Source organism: Cynara cardunculus, assembly GCF_001531365.2.
Source record: "Cynara cardunculus var. scolymus isolate 2C chromosome LG 17, CcrdV1, whole genome shotgun sequence".
NCBI classification, from domain to species: Eukaryota; Viridiplantae; Streptophyta; class Magnoliopsida; order Asterales; family Asteraceae; genus Cynara; species Cynara cardunculus.
The window spans coordinates 3,005,748-3,017,194 of record NC_037544.1 but is presented as its reverse complement, the minus strand read 5'-3'; the positions used below and the strand labels follow the sequence as shown (position 1 = coordinate 3,017,194).

General features: G+C 33.9%; 1 protein-coding gene across 1 annotated transcript; it reads left to right on the top strand.

The window, feature by feature from the left end:
- The first annotated feature begins 5,772 nt into the window (after positions 1-5,772).
- LOC112500461 (polyadenylate-binding protein-interacting protein 9-like) lies at positions 5,773-10,232 on the top strand. Its single transcript, XM_025103956.1, has 9 exons — positions 5,773-6,114; positions 7,001-7,123; positions 7,232-7,276; positions 7,434-7,506; positions 7,619-7,731; positions 7,844-7,903; positions 8,080-8,196; positions 9,307-9,368; positions 10,172-10,232. The coding sequence occupies exons 1-9, from the start codon at positions 5,773-5,775 to the stop codon at positions 10,230-10,232; spliced, it is 996 nt and encodes a 331-aa protein (XP_024959724.1).
- The last annotated feature ends 1,215 nt before the right edge of the window (positions 10,233-11,447 follow it).

Here is an 11,447-nt window from a genome sequence, read left to right as displayed (position 1 = left end):
GAAGATCAGTGACAGAAATCGCCGTGGAAGAAGAATTTTTATGCTGAAGAAGGCGATGTAATTCTTTCATAGAGTAATCAATATTGTTGATAGGAGAGGAAATAGTAGAGCTAGAACTTGGTTTATTAAAATCAAGATTTTCTAGAATCTCAGAACAAATCGTAGGATCTTTAATTTTTTGTAAAAGTTTTAAAACCTTTTCATCAGTTAAAACATTGATATTTAGATCCTGAAATTGAGAAAGGAGTTTATAAAACTCATCATTGCTGTCCGTTGAAGTGTTATTTTGAATAACATTGAGACAGTTCTTAGCACAAGGCTGACCAATAGCACAAGTATCACAAGGAGAAGATTTGAAATCTTCAGAATCTGAAGATAAATAGGAATCCTCGGCAGAGTCATCAGACTCATCAATGGAGCTAGAATTGGAAACAGAATCAGGCTCTTCATCAGAATTTTTGAAATTGAGGAAGATATTTAAAAGAGAATCTTTTGTACTTTGATCAATGTTCAAGTTATTAATCTTTTTCTTGGTCCAACAATTTGCTGAAGAATGGCCAATCTTGCCACAGTTTTGACAAACAATTTTGTTTTTCTTAAAGCCTTGAGAATTTTTAAAAGACTTTCTATGTTTAGAAATATCAGGTTTTTTAGAGTCATCAACTCTAGAAGATTTCTGTAAATCTTTGTCAAAAGTTTTTCTTTTAAACCGTTTTCTAGAATGACGATAACCAGAATCCTTATCACGAGATTTATGAAATTTTCTTTTGGGTTTYTTATAAGGAACCTCCATACCAAATTGGTCACAAAAATCACCAAGTTGTTTTCTTTGAAGCAAATTTTGCTTACGGATTTGATGCTTTAATTTCAAATCATTGCAAAGGGAAAGACCTTCAGCAATACAAGTACTGATCAGTTGACCATAAGTATAATCATCATAATTGACGACAGCAGAGTCCTTTTTGAGAATTTTACGGAYTCTTTCAGCAAAAAGATGAGGGAGGCCATCAATAAATTTAGCCTTCCAATGACTGTTATTACAGTCTTTCAATTCAAAGATACGGGAAAGAAACGTATCTTTATACCAACGAAATTCAGTAAGAGTCTTACAACGAAGATTACTGATTAAARTCTGAATATTTTCACTGTTATCGGAAAATCTACCAGTAAAATGCTCTATAAGAGTAAGGACTAAAGGATAGACAACATTTGTTGTCTCTGTTCCATTTTCAGTCTTAACAGAGTCAAGAATCTGATCTTTCTGAGTTTGGGGAATATAATTATCCCACCAACCTTTGAGTTGGCCCGTAAAACCGGCTATAATCATTTTAGCAATATTCTTATCATTATTGCCTGTGGTCTTACAAACTGTACTATACATGAACATGCGATGAGCCATATTATAAATATGCTTATCAGCAAACCCATCAAGGTTCCATTCATAAATACATTTACCATTATAACTATTATTAATAATRTAYTCYTGTTCTTCATGAAGAACATCCAAAGGACTAGGGCGATKATAATAATACTTATTWAGATTCGGAGTCTTGGCCCATTTCATTTTATGAATTTGATTATTATGCAAATCATTATCCAAATTATCAGAAGGAATATCCTCATTAAGCATAGAAATGGAAGGCTTAGAAATATGCAAATGAGAAAGTTTTTGATCAAGCTGTTGCATAAAATCTTCAGCTGGGGATTTGAGTTTAAAATCAATGATTTCAGGAGGAGGCTGAATAGTTTTAGAGGTTAAAACGACTGTCTCAGAAGAGGAGGCAGTATCATCAGCAGGAGGACAAATATGGTTTTGGTTTTGCTGATTTGTCTCAAGTTGAGAGATCTTTTGTAAAATTAAAGAGATATTATCCTCAATAGAAAAAAGATGTTCTCCAATAATTTTTAACAAAAGGTTTGAATAATTCTGCTTTTCAAGAAGTTCGTTAATATGTAACGAAGTAACAGTAAGGGTGTTATCTTTTATAAGATTGGAAAAAGCAGAGAATCTGAAAAAAGAATTATTGTTTTTCATAAGAAAAGGAGACTGAGGAGGATACATAGTGGATTTAATATCCCCATTAAGGAGTTGATAATCYCTTTGAAGAACATTTATAAAATGTTTTACATGAGTATGGAAAAACCAGGGAATAAAAGCAAAAGTTTCATTTTTCTCTGTGCAAAAAGCATAGAATTCTGCAGAGAAATTAGCAATTTCTTCCTTGGAAAAGTTTTCAACATACCAGGTTCTAAAAAGAGMCCATTTRGGATTACCATAGTAATCTTTGCAGACAAGCTGTCTAGCAGGAGAACCATGAGTGAAATCTATTTTTCCCTCACTAGTGAACCAACTTCTAGAAGAAGAAAAATTCATTAAAAAAAACTATAGATTAAAGTCAGACATGGTCTCTATCCCCCTATGAGGTGGTCTGTTACTTACTTGAGTAACTGGATTGTTATGAACAATACCATTTTTATGAACTCTAAGTTCATCAAAAGGCTGTTGTGAAGAGGAGTCAATATGTTCCTCTGGCTCAGAAGAATGAGCTCTAGTGTCTCGTAAATACGAGGTCGAAGCCCTAGAAGGCTGGATTACGGAAGGTTGGTTTGCTTTAGTCCCGAAAGGGGAAATAAAGCTATGATTGCCATGGGATAAAGATTGAGACCTTAAAAGAGGTCTGGTCTCAGTATAAGAAATATTACGAGGGTCGTCGAATTGAACATAGACAGTACCATCGTCTGTCTGAGTGATATTACTAAAATCACTTTGAACAATAGGTTGTCTAGGAATATTCCTATCTAGGAACCATCCTTCAGGGAAAACTATTTCATCTCATTTGATAGATCTACGAGTTTGGATCTTAGATCTATTATAGTTGGTTTCTATGAGAATAGTCTCATTTATATCTTTATCAACTCTTTTACATCTGGGATTAAGAGTAAATAAAGGTTTGAAATATATTCGATAACAAATACAGAAAACYTCTGTTCCTGGAGTATAATTATAACCATGAGTTTTAACATTTAATGTTAAAGCATCCAGAAGATTAACATCTGTTAAAGATAAACTCAGATTAGGATAAACATCAAAATAAACAGGGCCATGGGCCAAACTGGATTGAATCATTCCAATTAAGGATTGTTGCCARTTWAGRTTTCTTCCATCTCTAAGAGCTGCAAGAAAACTTTCAGGTAATCCTACAAGAGTGAGCGGTTTAAAGGCAATTTGAACAAGACCAATATGTAAAAACTTATGAGTTTTGAAATAAGGCATGATATCTTTTTTATTTAAAAGACGAATCATCATTTCTTCTTTATGAAGTGGAATCGAAGATTCCGTGGTTTTAACAATATGTTTTAAACCAAGCTTTTCAAAAGTGCCTATTTTATAAATGAGTTTAGGCTCAACTCTGGGAATGGTCCAGTGATCAAGAAGAYCAASATCTTGAGGAATATCATATTCCTCTGTCATACTGTTATGAACAGTATCATCACCTCCAGATCTAAACAGATTCATATGAATCGTAAAACTGGGAAGGACAGAGTTAAAACAGAGTTTGAAACGATATAGAAATACAAAAACATGGCTCTGATACCATCTATGTCCCARATCTAACAAAAACAATCAAAACAGCCAAGTTTGCCTCAAATCTCAAACCAAGGTTTTAAATACCCTAAACGGCTCTCTTGGCCTCAGCGGGTGAAAACCAGTCTCAGAGATCACAGAGATAAACTAGTCTGTTGTTGAAGATCTTTACTAAATCTAAACATATAAACCAATCCATGTAAATCTATTAGAATATCAAATCAAAAATTGTGGCATTTATCTCAAACATAATATTACCATAATTCATTTTTATTTTTCAAACAAAACGATGCTTAAAATATAATTTAAATGAAAAAAGTGATATCTAAAGCGTTTTTGAGTTTTTCTTAAAAGAGTAAATTGCATGAAAAAATAACGTATTTTAACTTGAATTTTATTTGGGGTAACACACTTTTAAAACTTGTTTTTAATATCTAAGATGTAAAGTTTTAAACATCTAAGTACCCGGGTAACTGATTGAAACATTAACTGGTTACCATGTTGATGTTACGAGTGATTGGATGAAGTTGGGTTGAATAGCAAATAATACTAAGTTGGATACCCACATCACTCGTCACATCAGCATGATAACCGATTAATGCTTCAATTGGTTACTTGAGTATTTAAATGTTTAAAACTTTATATTTTAGATACCAAAATAGAAGTTTTGATAATACATTACCTAAAAAAGAATCAAGTTAAACTATGTTACTTTTTTTTTGTAATTATATAATATATATATATATATATGTAATTTGACTGAAAATGAATATCATTTGTATGTAATTAATATGTATAATACTTTTTAATTAAAAAGTTGGAAAGATTTTAACAAAAAAGTGTCTTCTTTAATGCTAAAAAGTACTTTTAATAACCTTTTTAAATTGTAATAAATTTTCAAAAGTTTTGTGATTTGAGATCCTCAAAGTTTTTTTTTTTTTTTTTTCTTCCCTAAACGGTAGCACCATTTGATTATAAGAAAAAACAAATATAAGAAAATTTTCAAAATATACTATTTGACTATTTTTAAACAGTGGCACCATTTGACTAAGAAAATGACATTAACAATATTCGAACTTGGGTTTAGGGTGAAACAAAAGCCTTGCAAACCAACTTTACAAAATAAAACTTGTTCTCATTGTAGTTTCAAAATACATACAGTAACACATAACAAATTAACACGGTTGCACTTTTTCACGAACCTAAATTTTTTAACCCTTTGACAGAAGAATAATACGGTGGCACGTGCCACCGTTTGCTCCACTCTAGATCGGTCCATGCTTCAAACGATTGTTTGATAAATTTAATTTGAAAATTCTATTAAAAAAAGATCGAAAGATCTTTAATAATTTTTTTATAATTTATTTAAAATAAAGAAATACTAAATGTAACAGTCTATAAAAAAAATTGTTTACTTATAACAGATTATTTATTTTAAATTTTTTAATAATATTATATTATATATTAAAATATTCTATAAATTTATCATATTCTAAAAAAATACTAATAATTTAAGGCTTCATAAATTTATTTCATATCATCTAATTTAATACTTCATATTTTTAATTTTAAACAAAAGTATTTTTGTACGGAAAAGAGTAGGCTTTATACCAACAGAAGCTCCCAACTCATCTGCTTTCCAAGATTCTGAATTCAATGCATTTTCAACTCTCTCTCTCTCTCTCTCTCTCTCTCTCTCTCCATGCATATGGTGTTAATTAGTTTACAAAAAAACGAGAAGGGTGATGCGCACAGCCAAATCCAATGCCACCTGTTGTTCTTACAAATCATAGAGACTCCAACAAGACTGTTTAAAACCCCCATTTCTCTCTCAATTAAGCAACCGATTATCAGATTTCCCTTTGACTTCTGTTCTTCTAGATGGGTCTGTCTGTTCATCGGAGAGAATCCATTTTCATTTAGGTAACCGGAACCTCCAAACCTTACATCATTCCGAAGGAAAACCCTTTCTTCAATTCCTTCATCTCTTTTATATACTCTGAGAGCTAAATTATCAGCAACCGGGTTATCAGATACATCGGTAAGTTGTTTTCTTGATGAATATTTGCTGTTTTCTTTCTGGAGTTTTGAGAATTTAGGGTTTTGATTTCACTTTCTTGATAAAGAAGTTGAGCTTTTCTTTTATCTGGGCTTTTGTGGTGGTGCAGTTTGCCAGTTTGGACTCCATGGCCGGCGCTCGTGAAGTTTCTGGTGAAGTAGCAGCAACAAATCAACCAACAGTGGCTGCTTCTCTTGCTGTTGTTAATTCTGATCGCCGTTCCGTCGTCACCAATTTCGTGTCTGGAAACAGCACTGATCGTTCAAGGTCGCAACTGAACATGCAACATATCGTTCATATGTTTCCTTCTCTGAGGCTGAATCCCATGGCTGAAGAATTCGTTCCTTCTCAAACTCTCATTGATCAGAACCAGATGGCCCTCGATTACAGCGGCCGTGCACCACCTGTTCATCAGAATTCTCCTGGGCATCCGCATCGGATTGATGCAAACACCTATGACCGCGGCAACGTATATTTCTCGATCTTGCTTCTGTTTAGTTTATTTTCACTCAATCTCATCTTTTCCAATTGAATTTTGGTCTTACATTGATGGGTTTCTTTAGTTTTGTGCTTTCCGATTGTATAATTGTTGTTTGATCCTCTTCCATTTTTAGGGTTTTTCCATGGGTTCTTATCACCAAATCTGATTTTGTCTCATAAAGACTGTTTCTTGATTAATGGTTTGATCTCTTGTGTCCTAAATATAAACTGAAATGTTGTTTGTTGCTGTAAATTTGTTTACTTGTGTTTGATATTTGGATAGATCAAGTAAGAACTTCATGGCAATATATGTGGAAACTAATTAAAGGAAATATCTTGGCCTTTCGATTTTTCGAAACTGATATGAGCATTGCATATTCTAGATTGGGTGTAATTGCGGATCAATTTTAAGCTTCAAAACCACCATTCGAGATTCATACTTGCTTGATGTCGTGATCTGATCTTGATATGGATACGGGTTTATTGATATTCTTATGTTCCAATATACGACTGATCATACTTCTTGTTCGTTGTGTTTTCAAGTTTTAGAATATAAGCACTTGTTATCTCTAATCTAATTTCATCTGTTTCCATGTTTCCAAAGATCCAAATGGAAGCTCATGTATGATAGCATCGATCCTTGATCATCGTTATTAACCATATATCGAATATCCAATACGTGCACGAACATGAAACGATCATAAAAACTATATTGTTTAGGTTATCTTTTGTTGCTACGCCAATAAATTTTACAATCCATTTTTGTACATTACTCTTCTGTCTTTGAAAATGGCCCAATTCTTTGCAACATGAAATATTGCTGTTATCTATCTGCTTGTAAAACTCTCAAGTTCCATTCTTTTTTGTTATGCCAGTATAGGAATGTCTATAGCCAAGACAGAAGAAGGTTGACCGAAGCATTGAGATCATTCAGTGATCTAAGAGAAGATCGATATCGTACTCAAAGGACTGTGTTTATTTCAGAAGTTGATCATAAGGTGAGCAGGCATAGTTGGTAGCTTAATGTGTACATTAGTTACTTGTCTGATCATTTTTAAGCTGTCTTTCTTTGGAAAGATGAAGGTATAATCTGTCTCCTTTTACAGGTCAGTGAAGAGCGTCTTGCTGACCTATTCAGCATCCTTGGACAAGTAAGTTCTTGTTCTTTGTTATAAGTTAATCACTTCCCAATAATATTCGGAGTTCTTTGATAATTTGCAAGTTAATTAAATCATAGAGAAAAAAATTTCTTACTGCAAAGTCTCATCCTTTATGAGTTACATACATGTGATCATGGTCGCTACGAAGGTTCTGGACTGTCGGGTTTGTGGTGATCCATTTTCGAATCCGCGTTTTGCGTTTGTTGAGTTTTCAGACGAGAGTAAGTTAGATATTGTGGCTTTATATCGATCCTCTTATATACAACTGTGTTTAAAGTTGTGTAAGTTCTTATATATACTGTCATTAATGGTGGGCATGGCACGTTCGGCCAGGCTCTGCACGGGCAGCTCTCAGCCTGTCTGGGATAAAGGTGGGATCCTCTAAAATAAGGGTTATGCCTTCCAAAACTGCCATCCATCCAGTCGATCCAGCCCTCCTACCCCAGGTATCGGTAATCAGTTCAGTTGTACTAATGAGATTCAACCAGCACCTTTTTTGTCTTAATTGATTACTGATGGTTTATGTTTTCTGATCTTGATCAATGGGTTGGCATTCAGTCAGAAGAGGAGAGGGAGAAGTGTGCAAGGACAATCTGCTGTACAAATATAGACAAGCAGGTTTGGAGCCTGCCTTGCAAGTATTGTATATGAATCTTTTTCGTCCCCATTAAGACATTTAAGCATTGTTTGTTCACAGATTACATAGAAAATCAAGGCTGAGCTTAATTGAATCAGAGTTCTTTATTTCTGTAACGGTTTGAAGATTTCATTGATCGTTGTACGACTGAATGCAGGTTACTCAAGCTGGTCTGAAGTCTTTCTTTGAAGCTAAATGCGGTGAGGTTTCTCGCATGAGGCTTTTGGGGGATAAAGTTCATTCAACGCGCATCGCTTTTGTTGAGTTTGTGATGGTAAGTAATTAATTATCTCGTTACGAGTTCCGTATTAATTCTATGGTTAAAGATCACCTAACCCAATTCTAGTGAACAGGGTTTAAGTAAGAAAACACGAGAATACCTGCATAAATCATCGTATATCTTGTGCTAGCCTCCTCTAATTTCTTGAATGTATATAAACACCCATTGATCTCCAATTCCAGATTTGAGCCAAGTGTAATCACTTGTTTCAAATGAGGTTTATCTGGTGTCTAGGCACTTTATCTGATTGGTTTGAGCTTGACTCCAAAGGTCAAAAGTACCTAGAGGTCCCAGGTTCAAATCCAAGGAGGAATAAAAATCCCCTCGTGGCCACCGAGGTTCAAATGCGGTGACTTCAGGCTATCTGCAAAGCAGGTGGTCGCCCTGGGATTAGTCAGCTCGCATAGCGGGTTGGATATCCAGGTTAATTAAAAAAATGTTTAAGTATCTTAATATACTACTTTATAAGACTTTGGTTTATAGGACCAAACTTTTGGGTGTTCTATTTGAGCTAAAAATTGTTATAACAAGTTAAAAAGGACATTTTTAAGCGTCTTAAAAAGTATTTTAGGACACTTTTGAAACAAATTGTATTGTTAACCCCTTTATACGACATTATTTGAAATAATGTCTTGTACAAAATATTTTTTTACAAGACACTTGTTTTATAAGACACTTTTTCAAATAATGTCATGTAAAAGAGCTAATAAGACGCTTTGTTTCAAAAGTGTTCTAAAAAGCTTTTAAAGAACCTCAAAAGCATCATATAAACTTATAACAACACCTTTAGACAAGACACATAAGTGTTTAGTCCTATAAACTTAAATCCTATAAAGTAGTCTACCACGACGCTCGAACATTTTTGGAGTCTTATAAACCCGATTTGTAGTATCGAGAGTTCTCAAAGATATACTTCTAGCTGTCTAGGAGCTTTTATGCGTGTATTCTAAAGAAGATCTTGAGGCATGTAATAGTCGAAAAACTGGACAGTCACTTTGTCGAATACAAACGGAAATACTGCTCAAAATCCAGACGATTTCGACAACAAAAACCCCATTTGGATTCTTTTTTTAGTCATGTTATCTTGTTGATCATGATTTGCAGGCAGAGAGTGCAGTTATGGCTCTAGATTGCTGTGGCATGAGGTTGGGAAGGCAACAAATCAGGTAATTAAACATGCTAAACACTTTAATTTCGTTATAAAATAGTTTCGAAATACGCATGAAATATAAAACACGATACATATCTTATTTCATTAATCATCGTGTGTCATTCAGACCCGTTCGTTTAACGTAATGATAACAGTTAGTAAATTAGTTACAGACGTAAACTCCTCAAATGTACTAATCTCGAGTACTGCTACGTGCTTCCATTGGAACGGTTTTTCGGTCCTTTTATAATACATATTGATATAGGAGTACGTTAATACATCACTTGTGGTGTATCAAGTACGACTCGTGTACTTCACGTGACACCGTCTCCCGTTCGACCATGACTGGTCGTCGGGCGTCGGTCGACTAACGTAATGGCAAAAGAGAATCCATGCAATCATTTCAAAGTGAATCTTTTTGGTATAAATGCATGTCAAGGTCGAATTAATTTTATGAAACCCTAAAAACAGTTATAAAAATCCTCAGTGTTAAAAAGGAGACTTGAACCAATTTAGGGGTGTTTGGGATTGCTTATAAAAACAACTTATTGACTTATTTCAGTGTAACACCGGTAATAAGCATTTTTGAGTGTTTGGAKAAACAACTTATACCGGTGCCAAACCGGTAATAAAGAGTTTTTGAAGAAGTTAAACCCTTCTGACTTATAATAAGTTGATAAATGATTTTGTAGAAAAACATAAATCCATGTAGGTTTTGCAAAACAGGTCCTTCATCTAGTTTATTGGAGTCTGTTTTATTATTATTTATAAATATCGAAATGCTACATTTATTAGAGAGTGTTGCTCTACTTTTTCTAGGGTGAATCCTTCCAAGACTCCGGTGAGGGCTCGAGTTGGTCGTGCATTCCGAACCAACTGAACACTCGATGGATCGTTTTGTCCGGTATAGGAGACGTTTTCCATTCCTTTATTTTCGCCGTTTCTCCTATCTGGACTTGTGCAACAACGTTATACATGTTAGTGAAGTAGCTAAAGTCGTGAACTATAGACTACCCCAAATTGAACGATGGTAGTTTTTATGGCTTCCGTTTGTGATGTTTGTGTCCCAGAGAGGCTATGCGATGGTTTATGAATGCTTTATGCTTTTACTGCTCGTTTTTATGCATTTCCCGGTAGAAAAGTTTGCGCCTTGTACCATAGCTAGTAACGTCTTTTAGTACACGACTTATCCTTCCAGTTCATGCTTTATAGTTTTGTCTTATAAACCTAAGTTTTACAAAGTATTCTAGTCACATCCTTTGGGGTTAAAATAGATTAATTTACCAACGGCTTAAGTTTATAAGACCAAATAATTGTTCGTCATAATGTTGTAATAAGTTTATATGACATTTTTTTAACAAGTTTTTAGAGTACATTAAAATAAAATAACATTTTTTTACATAACACTTCTCTATAAACGTATTTTTTATAGGATAATTGTTTTTATATGATATTTTTGAAATTATGTCATAAAAAACTAATATGATACTTTATTTTAAAATGTCTTAAAAACTTATTAGAACACGTAAAAGTGTTCTTTAAACTTATTTCATCACTTTTAGTTTTTGGTCCTGTTAACCTAAGTCATATAAAACAGTTTATTAAGATACTTAGCCCTTTTTGGCTTTCTTTAAACCTACTTTAGGGGTTGTTTTGTTGGTTTTCATCTTGTATGGATAAAGCGGTTTGTGTGGATTAATCTGTCTGTATATATTGTGAATATTTTTGTTTGAGAGAGTTTTATCATAGATGCAAGGAGTATGTTTTTTAATTGGGACTAGTAGTGATGGCCAAATCGGCCTGGCCTGGCCCGGCCCAGTCCGGGACTGTCGGAGGACTGAAACCGGGACCGGCAAAGGACCAGTTATGGGACCAAAAACCGGGACCAATTGGGGTTTTTGGTAGTTTCGTGGGACCGAGACCGGCCTGAAAATTCTGATAATTTTATAAATAACTGTATTTTTAAATAATTTTGTAATGTATTTTTTTTAAGACAACGTAATTTTAATTATATTAAAATGCATTTTTAAAGTGTATTTGAGTGACCCATCGAGACCCCATAACCGGTTTGATTCGTCTTGACCGGTCTTCATCT